General features: G+C 51.3%; 4 protein-coding genes across 4 annotated transcripts; 1 reads left to right on the forward strand and 3 right to left on the reverse strand.

The window, feature by feature from the left end:
• Positions 1-188: 188 nt before the first annotated feature.
• On the reverse strand, positions 189-1,655 carry PFICI_08645 (uncharacterized protein; the record flags this gene model as incomplete). Its single annotated transcript, XM_007837226.1, has 2 exons — positions 189-718; positions 785-1,655. 2 exons carry the CDS (start codon positions 1,653-1,655, stop codon positions 189-191), a joined length of 1,401 nt encoding a protein of 466 aa, XP_007835417.1.
• A 1,848-nt stretch (positions 1,656-3,503) lies between these two features.
• On the reverse strand, positions 3,504-5,186 carry PFICI_08646 (uncharacterized protein; the record flags this gene model as incomplete). Its single annotated transcript, XM_007837227.1, has 1 exon — positions 3,504-5,186. The coding sequence occupies one exon, from the start codon at positions 5,184-5,186 to the stop codon at positions 3,504-3,506; it is 1,683 nt and encodes a 560-aa protein (XP_007835418.1).
• A 695-nt stretch (positions 5,187-5,881) lies between these two features.
• On the reverse strand, positions 5,882-7,045 carry PFICI_08647 (uncharacterized protein; the record flags this gene model as incomplete). The annotated part of the gene is made up of 1 exon (XM_007837228.1): positions 5,882-7,045. The coding sequence occupies one exon, from the start codon at positions 7,043-7,045 to the stop codon at positions 5,882-5,884; it is 1,164 nt and encodes a 387-aa protein (XP_007835419.1).
• Positions 7,046-10,661: 3,616 nt separating this feature from the next.
• PFICI_08648 (uncharacterized protein) lies at positions 10,662-13,564 on the forward strand (the record flags this gene model as incomplete). Its single annotated transcript, XM_007837229.1, has 2 exons — positions 10,662-10,774; positions 10,837-13,564. 2 exons carry the CDS (start codon positions 10,662-10,664, stop codon positions 13,562-13,564), a joined length of 2,841 nt encoding a protein of 946 aa, XP_007835420.1.
• Positions 13,565-14,197: the final 633 nt, after the last annotated feature.

Consider the following 14,197-nt stretch of genomic DNA (forward strand, 5'->3'; position numbering starts at 1 on the left):
TTTTAAAGAGTTCAAGTCATTTCAAACGAGCGGGCGGTATAGAATTGGCCACGAGAAATACCAGCGAATGGTTGGAGAATACAGTATAGATTGGTAGAGGGCATAGAACGGCAGTTGCATTATGGATTCCTGCCTTTATGGATTTTTTATTTAGTTTAATGTATGAAAGTCTAGACAAGATGTATGCTCTAGAATCTAAACATGACAATACCACCGTACTCGTTCTCAAATGCATCGGCTATGGATCCCAAAGTCGACGAAATGTTCCTTGTGCCAGCCAATATTTGATCAAGGGCAGCCCCAAGCTCTTGCCGCCAAGTTTGCTGGCTCTGCTCCCTCATGTATGTGGCATCAATGACCGTGTCCAAATAGCGCAGAATCTCCTCGCGGTGTGAATCCGCCGTGTACCCGTCTTTGCTCCCCACCATCTGGTCCAGGGTCCAGGGACTCCAAGCACATACGGGAGCTGCCGACTTGATAGGCACGACAATGGCGGGAATATGAGTGAGGAGGTGGAAGCGGATGCGGGCTTCACCCGGCACCTTGGCCTGCGACCACGTGGAGGCTGTCCGGTACGGCGACATGCCCATGAAGAATATGGCGAACCGTTTGTAGTTTGTACTAGTGGTCCCGGCGTCCTCTCCAGCGTCTAGCCGGCACAGGGGTGCGTCCTCGTTGGTGATGCACGACAGCAATGTAGGTGCAAGTGCTGCATCGGCTATTTCCCCCAAAAGTCAGCACTCGTAGCAAAAATTATTGATGTTCGGCATCAGCAATAACCTACCTTTTAATCCCGGACCCATGACTTCGGCCACTGTGAAATCCTTCAACCTCGACAGCTGCGACACGCGGCTCGAGCAGTACAGGTAAGGACAGAACCAACCCTTGGCACAGCTGAGGGCATTCCTTGTGCCCTTGGACTCGAAAAAGCGCAGCTCGGCTTCCTCGCCAATGAGCTTGTGCTTGATCCGAATCTCGACACTGGTCAAGCCGGCGGTGCGCTTGACGCTGTGGGGCCGGTTGCCGCCGCGCAGCTTGTCGTAGCCCTGGTCGACCGACTGCTCGGCGGTCCAGGTGGCGCCGTGGGCCACGACGGTCTCGACGGCGGTCAGGGAGCTGCCGATGAGGGCGTCGGCGCCAAAGTGCATGACGCCGGCGAGCGCGAGGTCGCGCTTGCGCAGGTTGGGCAGCACAAAGGGGTTGTTGTCGCCCCACGGCGACAGGTACAGCGGCAGCTTGACCGTGGACGAGACCGACTGCACGCCCGCTCGCCCCAGGCGCGCCACCAGCATGTTGCCCATGAAGCGCTTGGCAAAGTGGCTCGACTTTTCGGCTTCCTCCTCTCCTACTATCACCTCGCCATTCGTCCCGTCTGGAGACTGCGCCGGGACCGGGCTAGTCGGTGTGCTATTGCCGCCTGTGCCTGGTACGCTACTTATGCTCGCGGCATATTGACCTGCTGCTGGCTTTTCCTCGGGCACCGGAGCCGGAGGAGCAGAGAGCGGCCGTGTAGGCAGCGCCGGTAATCCAAGCGAGGGTTTGTTGACCTCGTCCGACACCACGTACCGCTCCGGCGCTGTGCCCTGGGGTACCTCGACCAAGATGTAAGGCGGTGGGTCGCCAGCTGAGGGCGACTGCGTGGTTGGTTCAGACATGTGGTGAAATTTGTTGATCTGTGCCGCAATGGTGCTTTGCGTTTATAGTAATTTTTAAAGTTGCCGGGAAAAGCCAAGACGGAAACTATTCAGAGCCTTTGCTTGGCGCCTTATATACTTTTGGGGGGGGTTTTTTTTTTGTCTTGGGTAAATAGGGGTGCTGCAAAAGTAGTTTATCTTTTTGAAACAAGGGACCAAACTAACACAGCCCGAACGGTAAAAACCCCCCATGTTTGTTCGTGCCGACCCGAGCTGGAATTTCTCGCACTTTCTTTGGTCGGGCTGTTCGAAAGGGACTTCGCTTGGACGAGACGAGTCTGGCTTCAATGGTCCAGACAAGCCAGAGTCCAGCCCAAGCCACAGGACCTCAGTGCACGTGCCAAGAAATCTCGTAATTCATCGCACTTTCAGCCAATCACAGCCGACCGGCTACCCGGATTTGACAAGTCATCGATGCATGCACTGCCGCCTTTTCTTTCTCAGCCTGTTAATTGAATCTCCATGCCCTCAAAATATGGAGATGAAATGGGGGAATGGAGACATTCACGGTATATTGGAGGCCTACATCATTGCAATACGACCGGACGTATCTGTCACACCACTGCGTATGTTGAGTGTTGAGTAGTCTGAACTTTGCCTGAACGGCACTTTAGCCGTTGCTGCGAGGCGGCCGTCTGCGAATCAAGGTACCGAAATGGGCCTTCGCATAGAATATAGATTCTCACTGCATTCTTGAGTCTGTCACTACCGGTTATATAAATACCTACGAGGTCTGCCTAAACCAAGCTAGTACGGGCATTTTGAAAACACTGCAAACGTTATCCAAAATTTGAATTTGATTGATAGAAATACATCTGTAGCTATTTTCCATGAACTATGCTATAGCCATGTCATAAGCATGTCAGCACATTACTTCTGCATGTGTACATTACTACACTCCATGAGTCCCCCTTGTCTATATAGTATATGCAATATTAGCTCGATTTCAAGTCATACTTCAACACCAATTTTCCACAATTGTTCTCCAACTTCAACCAAGCCAAATGTACAATTTTTCGGTAGTGCGTGTAAATCATATCATATCTGAAGCAAGATCATGTCCGCTTGAGCTTTTTATTTGTGTTGAAGGAATGCCAAGCGATCGTAATCTTGGCATTATCTGGCATAAAGACTATTTCGAGGAGGCGATCAACCTAACCCAGCAAGCGCTGGACAGTAAAAGTTCTCAAATTGGTCTTGCTCGGCTAATCTTGCCAATTGGGTCTTTTGCAAAGTGTCAGACTCGAAACTGTCGGATACAGCTTAACAACTCGCTCCTTAGTCAATGAGTAACAGGGTCTGAATGTAGTCGTAAAGTTTATATGCTGTCTGTAGGGTCTTTTCTGCACGCTCACCTGCCGCAAAAAGTGTCGACTTCAACTTTAATAAACAACACATGAAGTTTTCCAACTCGTAGGAAATCGAATTTGGAATAAAGCCATTTAGTCATCACTCAAGAGCTTGTCACCTGACCCCAAGTTCAAAAGTCAATTATCTCAACAAAGATTTCACTTACTCCACTCTATGCACAAACAAGAATATTTCATTACATCATGATAATTCCTCCAGTCAGTTGGTATTTGTACCTACAACAACTATTTGCCTAGCCTTTATTGGCTCATATTCATAACCTTTTACATGCCGTATAATACATGGTATCTCTCAACGCAATGCGAGTGCTGGAAACAAGTAGAACCAAGCGAACCTTCCTTGCTATGCAGAGTAACTCAAGTACCTTCTCTTGGGTACCTGAGGCCTTTTCCAATACCCAGATTTCCCTTATTCTGTCCAATGATTAATGTTCAGCCGTCAGCCTTCCTCTACAAGGTCCGGATCCACAACCGTCCCCAGGTCCCTGTCTTCCAGGAACCTCCTGCCAAGCAGATCATTTGGTAGGTACTCTTGCTTGACTTTGCCGTCTTTGTAATTGGGGTTGTACTTGTATTCGGCCCCATACCCTAGGTCCTTCATCAACCTCGTAGGCGCATTTCTCAAATGTATCGGCACTGGCAGACCAGCCACGCCTGGTTCTCGCAAGGCCGCGTATGCATTGTTCAGTCCTCTGTACGCGCGCGTCGACTTGGGCGCCAGACACAGAGCCACAGCACAATGCGCAAGAGGAATTCTGGCCTCAGGCATGCCAATCTGCTGGGTCGCCGTATAGGTGGAAGTGGCCAGGGTCAAGAGGCTATTGTCTGCGAGTCCCACATCCTCTGATGCAATAACCACCATACGCCGGGCAATGAAGAGGGGGTCTTCTCCAGATTGCAACATCCGGGCCAGATAGTAGAGTGCTGCATCGGCATCTGAGCCACGGACAGATTTGTGAAAGGCAGATATTGTATCGTAGTGTTGGTCGCCTGCGCGGTCGTACACTAGCGTTTTGGTAAGGGATGCCTTGATATCGGATTTCGTAATATTTTCTCGTGTTGACAAGGAGATGGCCAGCTCCAGTAGGTTGAGAGCAGTCCGCGCATCACCATCAGCAAAGTTTGCAAGGTATGCGAGAAGCTCATCGTCTAATAAAGGCGAAGGCGGGGTGGACGAGCTAGACTGCTCCGTACGTAGAGCTCGCTGAAGGATATTGCCAACATCTTCGGTTGTAAGTTTCTGCAGAGTAAAAGTCCGACAACGAGATAGCAGGGCATTCACAACTTTGAAGCTTGGGTTCTCCGTCGTGGCACCTATGAGAGTGATGGTGCCCGCTTCCACAGGCTTTAGAAACACGTCTTGCTGGGCCTTGTTGAACCGATGAATCTCGTCACAAAAGATGATGGTTTTTCGCCCCGTAAGCTTCAAGTCATTCTCCGCCTCGGTGAAGATCTTTTTTACCTCCTGGACCCCGGAGCTTGTTGCATTCAGCTCGATAAACCTAGATCCAACCATGTGGGCTATGCACCTGGCAATGGTCGTCTTGCCCGTCCCGCTGCCACCCCAGAGGATCATTGAAGGGACTCGGTCGGTTTCAATCAGGGACCTCAAGACACCGTGAGGCCCAACCAGCTCCTGTCCAAAAACATCGCTGAAATTGTGTGGGCGCATACGCTCTGCCAAGGGTGCTGCTTTGCTCGTTTTCGTCCTCTTGATCACCCTGCCCGACTCTTCTGCGACGACTGTGTCCGATTGCCCATTGATATCGGGCATTGGTGAGTCCTCGCCCTGCCCTGGTCCCTCATCAAATCTGCGCTTTTGCCCTCCATTGAGTTTTGCTGCATCGGTGCCATTCACAACTGGGAGGAGGATTCTCGGTGCTATCCCATGAGCTGCCGGTGTCGCCTGCTTCTTTGAGGCTGGGGTCTGGAAGAAGCTTGATGCTGGTCGTTTCTGGGAGGAGAAGAAGGTATTCTGGGTGGAGGGTGCCGGACCGGCCGGTGACGACAAGGCCGGCGCGGCAGCGGCAGGATCAATGACGAAGTCCTGACATTGTGAGTCGATGTGATCGTTGATTTTCACCGATTGGACCTGTTTGCTGCAGATCGGGCACTCGACCATGATGACATGGGATCAAAATGGGTAGTCGTTTAGCAATTGAAAGCTCTTATTATGCAAACAAGACCTGCAGTACAATCGACAGACGTACAAGGTTGCGCATACAGATGAAAACATGAAGACCCGAGCAATTCCAAGGTCAATGTGAAGAGCAGACGCGGTGGCAGGCCGGGTAACGCGCCGAAAATCAATTTAGCGGGGGGAGCTCTAAGTTCACTGGTGCTTGTTAGGTGCCGAGAGTGCGCGGTACTGTAAGTGTCAGGCCCAGTACGTACACTGGTATCATGACCTGCATGCGCGGTGTCTCATTCGCCAATTGGTACCTGGGCACCTCTCCACGATCCCCACCAGTCTAGCACGCCTGGATCTGCATGAATAGCTTCAAGTTGTAAACGAATATAAATTATAACATAAGACCTAGATTTATGACCATAGGGAGTTGTTATGATAGACCATGACACGTAACCATCTATTGATGGATGGCGACTCCCGCCAAATTTCAAACGTAGAAATCAACGAATACCATATTTGGTGCATCACGCTCATTGATCTGTCAAGCGACGTAGGGTCATCGTGATAGAAGTTTGGCCCAGTGCATATTGATGGTAATTGCGGGTATCGCTTCCTGAATGTTTCTATACAACTCTCCTCTGATACTTCCTGAATCCGCCGACTTTTATTACGACTGTATCACAAATCTACCTGCGCCCCTTCTTGGTCGGTGGTGCAGCCTCTGCATCGCTATCCTCGTCTTCTAACGAGTCGACATCGGAGTGATTCACCTCGTTTTCATCCACCGGCTCCTCAGCGCCAATGGCCTCGTCAGCTTCATCGTCATCTTCGCTGTACTCATCGTCGTCTTCCGAGGCCTCGCCGTCCAAGAGGCCGTTTGTGCCAGCCAACTCATCATCAACGTCCATGTCGTCAATGTCGACGTCCATATCGCTATCCTCTCCTTCCACGTAGACAACACCCTCCTCGCCGTCGTCCTCTTCATCGTCCGAGCCGGTACCTTGTTGCATGCTGCGCCTTAATTGCATTTGCGACTCCAACATGTCTAGTTTACCCTTCAAGGCAAGGAGTGAGCCAAGTCCGCGCGAACGCTCATCGAGGACTCGGTTGAGTTCGCTGAGCTGCTTAGCCAGGCCGGGTTGCGTGGCGAGGGCGCCGCCATGTGCTACAAGAGTCCATTGCACCCAAGTCATCAGACTTCCTGCTCGGCCAGGGCGCCTGTGCATCCTCGAAGCCAATTTTGTGAGAAGTATGCCGGCCAGAGAAGAGTCTAGGCGCTGGATGGTGTTGCGAACTGTGACGAGGTCCGAGGCGTGGAGACACGATTCGAGTAAGTCGGCGTCGTCAGTCCGGAGGGCTTGGGACAGGACTGTGCCAAGAGAGGCGGAGCTGGGAGGCGCTATGGATTTGCCACGAGCAGTCAGAGCTGACGGTTGCGCGGCGGAAAGAGCAGCGGAAACATCTATCGTCTCATTGGCGCGAACAAGATCGCCAAATGTAGGAGCAGCCAGCTCTTGATCCGACTCGGCATCCTCACCAGATGCGCCAGCCATAGGCACATCATTGTCTGCGTCGCCATTCCTGGCAGATGTAGGGAGCGCGTTCTTGGTCTTCTTTGTTGGCGCATCGCCGGCTGTCTCCTCAGCGTCGGATAGCTCGTACTCGCTGCTGTCGGCATCGCTCGAGATTTCTATAACATCGCCAGCTGCGCCGCTGGAGCCATCTCTGTAGGTCTCAACGCCAGAGACGGCGGTATCTGATTCATTTATGTTCGCCTTGAGAGTCTGTTTTGCGTTTTGTTTGACGACAGGCTGCGCAATCTTGGCTGGAGTTTTCCGTTTGGTTGCCATGATGTGGGGTGGAAACTTTGAAAGTTGAGCGTGGGAAGAGAGCGTTGGTGGTGGAATATCACAACTTCAGTAGAAGATGTTGACTTGAGGATTGATAGCTCCGATTGAGCCCGAAGAGTGGAATGACAAAGTAGCTGAAGGACTTGAATAAAGACCTGCAGCTCACTTTCAATGGTATGATTGCCAGCAAGGAGTAGCTGTACTGATTGTGTACGACTATCGACTCACGATGGCCTACAAGCGTCCCGAAATTTTTTGTTCGAGGCGTCGAAGAGGACGTTGACGGCCAGTAACTTTTTTGAACTGATAAGCACTAGCGCAGTTTGCGATAAGGAATGGATTTATTTCAAATGAGTGACTCTGCAGTCTGCTTGAATTTTTCCGGCGTCACCCCACCAACCCACCTGGACCTTGAGGGAACGGGACTCAGCGTGTCCGGCTGCTGGCGGGCCAAACTTGCCAGCTGGGGGGACTTTTTGGGCTGCAGAGTAAAAAAGGCGCTCAGCGACACAGACCCTTCCAGTCTCGGCGTGCATCCCGGCTCCATCCAAAAAATAATTCCACTTTGACCACTTCCCGTTCAGTGCTGTCAAAACTGGGGCCCGCTCCTCACTCAACATTCATTGACATTCGTTGCAGTCACCATTAATATTTTCGCACGCATTTATCGACGAGAAGCAAAAAGTACCATCGGCGTCAGTAACATTCAACAAAATTTACCAACATGGGAGACGCGCATTTCTTTCATGGCTCTATTGTCAGTTATCGTCGAACAGGTCGCAAGACAATGGATATGATCTTTCAACCCAGCAGCCAGTCCCCGAATGAAATGCTAATATCACGCACATTCAGATTTAACAAAGTCACAGTATGGATCAGGTGGGCTTGTCACTTGCTGCGATTTGCCGGCCATCCACTGGCTGGTGAGTCATCAATACGCGCAAGGAAATCAATGAAGGCTCAATAAAAAGAGCGCACCGAAGGAAAGCAATGATAATTGCAATACCTGTTGCCGCAGCAGTTGGAGGCTTTAGGCGTGCATTCAATGCTCGTCGCTCGATTCTCGTCCATCGTGACGCCGCGCATGGCAACCAACCTTTCTACGGGTAGCAGCCTATCTTGGACACTACCAATGGCGCAAGGCCGCCCAACAACATCAAACCCCCGACGATGTTTCTTTACCTTGTCAGTCATGGATATCACCCACAGCAGGCTTCCAGGCGGGGAGTACAATTCCTCCGGCTGTCCCTACCCATGCCGCCATTGGAGGTGAAAGTGCCACTCTCTATAAGTGAGGTATTACTTTCGCATGACCTCTACTGTTTCGCAGGGTCGATATCAATTTTGGATATGGCTGTCAGAGTTGTCATTATATTTTAGCATATTGCTTAAATGTATTATGGCTTCCACTATTATGGTCGAGTCGCAACCAACAAGAGGCGTGTACCATGTACCCACGAAGCCTAGCAGGCTCTGGCTAGTTACACATGAGATCCTTGTCTGGCCCTCCCACCCTTGTCTTGTTGGAGCTCCACTTTATGAGCCTTGATACTTCTCATTGGCTTTCATCAGAGTTGCCTCCATTGCATCTGTGGCGTTGGTCCGCTTGTACCAGAGCAAAAGACTCCAAAGGACGAGAGAGAAAAAAGGCGACGGGGGACTCGAACGAGTATGGTGGACGATGATTCGTTGAGGCTCTTGCCCATCGCGCTCTGGCGCGTGTTTAGGAATAAGAAGTCGCGACCTTCCACCGAACCGGTTTTCAATTCGAGACCTTGCCTCTCCTTCCTGATAATTTTTTTTCCCTCTATCTCCCACCTCCCCTTCTTTCCCACCCAAAATAACCCGGACCCGAACCAGCGACAGCGTCACTTTGTCTCTCCCTCAGTGGCCCCCGCTCTCCTCCAATCCGAACATAATCTGCCGCCAACCAATCCCGCCCCCCATTCTGTCTGCATAACTGGTAGGCGTTTGTTCACCAACGGCCCGTTTGTGCATCTTCAAACTGCAACTGTAAATAATTTTTGTTGTTTCCTCTGCACAGCGATTTACTCCAATCACAGGAGGTACCTTGCTTTGTACCTTCCCATTTTCGAACCTAGAGAGAAAGCTCCAGGGATCTACTGCTTGAGTCCACTGGTCGCAAGTGTCCTTTTCGAGCCACTAGGGATTTCACGCTTGATTATTTGAGGTCTCTCTCCGAAATAGGCATTTTGCCCACCCATTCACGCGCCAAACCACAAATCTCAACTCCATTCGGGCCATCTGCAATCCAGACGCGACACCATCACCACCCTCGTCGTCGCCTCATCAATCTTGCACGCAACCACCACCACAACGCGCATCTTTCGTTTGGTCTGATTTGTTTCAACGAACCAAGCAAAACAAGAGAAGTCTTTAAAACAATTTCTCTTCTCTCCAAGCGATTGCAACGTCACCCAGCGCCCTGTGCTTTCGGAGGACTATTCGCGTCGTTCCTCAAGCTTCAACTGAGTTCGTCGCATTCTGATCGCAAGCTCTGCACCTCAACTTATATGAGTTTTTGCGCTGCCAAGGTTATCAGCTCAATACCTCAATAGGTAAATATCTTTTTCTTTTTCCTCAGTCGTTTGTTTCTTGTCGTCGCGTCTGGGCGCAATCGCGTCGCATTTCCTGTTTGCTTCTCCACCCCACTTCCGCCTCCTCATGCGTAGTCTACGCTGCGCAAGTTGCATCGCTACGATTCCTTGATCCTTCCTGCCGGGACGAGTTGGGCCAGACTGAGAGAGGCTCGACAACCATCACCAGCTCGTGGCAATGGGTTAGACCGTCGCGTAAAGCCCTACGCTTCCAACATTTGAGCCGGCCGTCGCGCGACCCAGGCCAGCACCGGCCATCCCAGCCGGTTTTCATAGGCCCCACGCCGCTCGTCTGCCGGGTGCAATCTGGAAACCGGCCGTTCTTATTCGCCAGCGCGCCCAATAGTGCCACTTCCTTGCTGTCGATCGTGCACGCTCCCAGCTTTCTTTCCAGTCGCGATCCTAGCTCCTAATTTCACGTCGACGAGCTTGGTGCAGACTTTTAAGCTACGCGGCAATCAGCCGGGGCCAAATAAATAGGACAACTTGTCTCGCGCTGTCTGCACTGACACACGTCTTGCGATGCGACCCAAGAATACTGCCAGCCTCCCTCTCTCATTGGCCAGCCACCTATCCACCCAACCTTGCCGAGACATTTGTCGCATTTCGCAAGGCTGGAGAAGTCATCGCGCACATTTTTGCGATTGAAGCTGCGACTGCTCCTGGTCTCCTCGAATTCTGGCCGTCTAAACTGTATTGTTATTAAGCGCATCAGCCCTTTTGATTTCAGTTTTACACCATAATCCCAGCGGTCTTTTGCAGGTTCGTCTTGCGCCGAGCAAACGCGTGTTAGGCTCTGGAGAGACGATCTGCAAGTGCTATCGACGAGTCCCTAGTTACGCTGCAGTCCTACGATCTCTCACTTGCTCGATTGTTTGCATGTGTCCGCGTTAATGTACTCTTTGCTAACAATGAAGTTGGCAGTTAATCGTCTATGTCGAGCCATTCTTTGCGATATTCTTCAAAATAACTTCTTGAACTTCTTCTGAATGGCAGTCATGGCGACGGAACAACCCCAACCCGTCTCTGTGGACCAGAAGATCAACAATGATGTTGCGCCTGAGAAGGACAAAATGGCCGTCGATGAACCTGTTGCAGAAGTAGCAGACGAGTGAGTAGCCTAACTATATAGAACATTCTATTTGTCCTTCGTTCTGACTATGAACCCGACAGCACTGCCAAGCTAGAGGAAACCCCCACTACAAATGGACAACCTTCGGATATAGCAACTGCAGCAAATCAAGAAGCATTCGCAGCAAACAACGGACTGTCGACAAAGTCGCCCGCAGAGTCCCCGCAAGCGCCTGCGACTGAAGACAGCGAGATGAAGGATGCGACTCAGCCAAAAGAGTCTCTATCTACAGACAGTGAGATGAAGGATGTGAATGGATCCAAGGAATCAGCATCCACAGAAAAACCTGCTGCTGAGGATGTAAACGGATCCAAGGATTCGGCAACCACAGAAAAGCCTGTCGCTGAGGATGTGAATGGATCACAGGAAGAGGCATCCCCCGAGAAACCTGCTGCCAAGGAAGCGCAAGAAGAGTCCTCGGTACAAGCGCCAGCCAGTCCCCCGAAGTCTGCCACGCCGAAACCCTCCACTTCCGATGACGCCATGGACCTTGATGAGTCAGTTGAGCAACACGAGGAAAAGGCCAGCAATGAAGAAGCAGACAAAACACAGGCCACCTCTACTGCAAGCGACAAGGGCGAGCCGACGTCACCGCAAGAGATAAGCCAAACAGCTGATGTCGCCAAGCTCGACATCAAGTCTCCTCGACAAGATACCCAAGATGTGCCTATGGCAGACCAGCCCACGCCCACTGGCAAGGTGTCCAGAGAACGCTCAGTTGATGAAGACGGAGAGGATGAACCGTTGGCGAAGAGAACGAAGCTGGATTCTAGCAGCGCCAAACCCTCACCTTCAGCAGCTGACAAGGCTTCCGCTGAGGCAGGTCCCGAGGCAAATACCGGCAAAGATGATATCCAGGACGATCAACCTATTAAGGAACACCACAGCAAGGAGATGCGCAAAGAGTTGGCAAGGGTGAAGAAGACCAAGAATGGCATGAATTTCCGCCAACCGGTCGAGAAGCTCTGGCCAGGTATCTGGGAGAGCTACAAGGCCATGATTGATGACCCGGTCGATCTTGCCTTATTCGAACACAAGTTTCGGGACAACAAGTATTCGACTTTCGGCGAGTTCAAAGCAGACCTTCGACTATTGAACGCGAACGCACTCAAGTTCAACGGAGCTAACAACCCCGTCAGCATAGCTGCTTCGCGTGTGTCGACTGATCTTCTTGCCAAATGGAGCGAGATCTCAAAGATGCCAGAACCTGCCAAGGCCGAGAAGGGCAAGCCTCAACCAACTCGACACGTAGAATCTCGCGCAGCCACGCAGCCCCGCCGCCAGTCACAATCGCAGGCCGCAGGCACGGCTACCAGCCCCAAGCCTAAAAAGATCGATACCACCGGTGCACCATCTGCCTCCGCTACCACACCCGTGTCCACCGCTGCCCCTGCCTTTGCTCTCCCCCCCAATGGAGTCCCTCAAATTCGCCGTGACTCGACACGTGATGACGCGGACCGCCCCAAACGTCCTATCCACCCTCCCAAGAACCGAGATCCGGATTATGGCGCCCAGAATGCTCGTAAAAAGAAGCTCGAACCCGAGATGCGCTTCTATGCAGGTGTTCTGGAGGATCTGAAGAAGGGCAAGTACTGGGCACAAAACCAATGGTTCCTCGCGCCGGTGGACCCAGTCGCTCTGAACATCCCGAACTATTTCCAGGTTGTCAAGAAGCCGATGGATCTCAAGACAATGACCGAGAAACTCGAGGATGGTAAATATCGCAGCGGAAAGGATGTTGAGAAGGACATGAGACAGATAGTGGCCAACTCGGAGCTCTTCAACGGACCTTCTCATGTGACTCAGTGCGCTCAGGACCTCGAGAACTTGTTCAAGGAGAAGGTTGCTGAGAAGGCCAACTGGATGGCAAAGAATTATCCTCCGTCGGCGCCGTCGGTATCAGCTTCTGCACCCAGTCCCGAAGCTAGTGATGCCGAGTCTGAGGATGAAAGTGAGGCCGAGGCCGATGAGAACTCAGAGTCGGTTCGCAATGTTCAATCGAGACTATCGGAGGAACAAGTAAAGCTCAACGACATGCTTGCGGCAAAGAAGCCCGACATGACGATGATTGAGGTCCAGCAAAATGTTGTTTCACTTTTGCAACGTAAGCTCGTTGAAGAAAAGTCCAAAGTTGGCGGCACCAAGAAGGCAAAGCCTCCCAAGAAAGCCGCGTCCAAGAGTAAGAGTAAGTCGGGTGCTTCTCAGACAACAGCAGGCTCTAGCAACAAGAAGGCCGCGGGAGGCGGTAGCTCCTCGAGCAAGAACCGTCCCGCACCCAAGAAGCCTCAAAGCAAGAAGCGAACCATTGGCACACTCGAGAAGCAGGTCATTACAGAAGGTATCAGTGAGCTTGATGGCCCTACTCTTGACAAGGCCGTGGAGATTATCAAGAGGGATACAAACCAAAAAGAGGATGACGATGGGCAGCTCGAGCTGGACATTGAGGTGCTGTCACAGGATGCCCTTGGCAGACTCTTTGAATTGATCAACAAGGCGTATCCCAACATCTACGCTCAGCTATCCAAGAAGCCAGAGTTCAGCAAGGACGAGAAGCGTGCACGCTCGCCAGCTCAGCCGAGCAATCCATCCAAGCCCAAGAAGAACAAGCCAATGAACAAGGACGAGCAGGAACGCAAGATTGAGCAGCTACGAGAGCTAAAGGCTCAGTTCCAACGGCAAGGAAGTGGCAGCCAGGAGCCAGCCCCCGAGGATGAGGAGAAGTACAAAGCTGGTAATTCGAGTGAGGAAAGCGACTCGGAAGAGGAGTAAGAGGGAAACAATCGCTTGCCGACTTGTATCTTGTCCTCTTTTTTTTTTCTGGTACGCGTTCTGCACTCTACAGTTGTGTACGTATTGCCTTCAATAATGAATGACATTTGGCTGGAGATGAACTCGATGAATATGGAATGCGCTCACGAAGAAGGGTTGAGATGAGAGATGGAAGAAGAGAAGGGATACCAGCCCAACATCTGGTCTGTGTGTAAAAACAATGTTAGTACAAAATCGCTATATTGCAGAGGAGCTGGAACCTAGGCAACGACTTCATTGTCGACGTTCCATGTTGCTTAGGTGGGATGGGTATCTTGAGCACAAGCCGCAGCTTCTTTCCTCTAGGTAACTAGCTAGCTGTAAGAAGGGGAAGAGGAACCTGTGTAATACAGTGCCGAGAAAAGCAGTATGAATTAAATACAATCAGACTGTATGGTTTGAGCACATGACATGTTCACGTAACTTCATATTTGTGTGTGTGTGTGTGTGTACACTTACATAGGTAGTCATTCTTCAACAGTTACTTCAAGGCTCGACTTATATCGAGAGCACTTGTAGCTCAGGCTTGGCAACAGTGAAATTTAATATCTCTTGTAATTATTGCGTAGACTCTCGGTCTCGGGTATATTACGG

This window comes from Pestalotiopsis fici, assembly GCF_000516985.1.
Source record: "Pestalotiopsis fici W106-1 unplaced genomic scaffold PFICI_Scf_6, whole genome shotgun sequence".
NCBI classification, from domain to species: Eukaryota; Fungi; Ascomycota; class Sordariomycetes; order Amphisphaeriales; family Sporocadaceae; genus Pestalotiopsis; species Pestalotiopsis fici.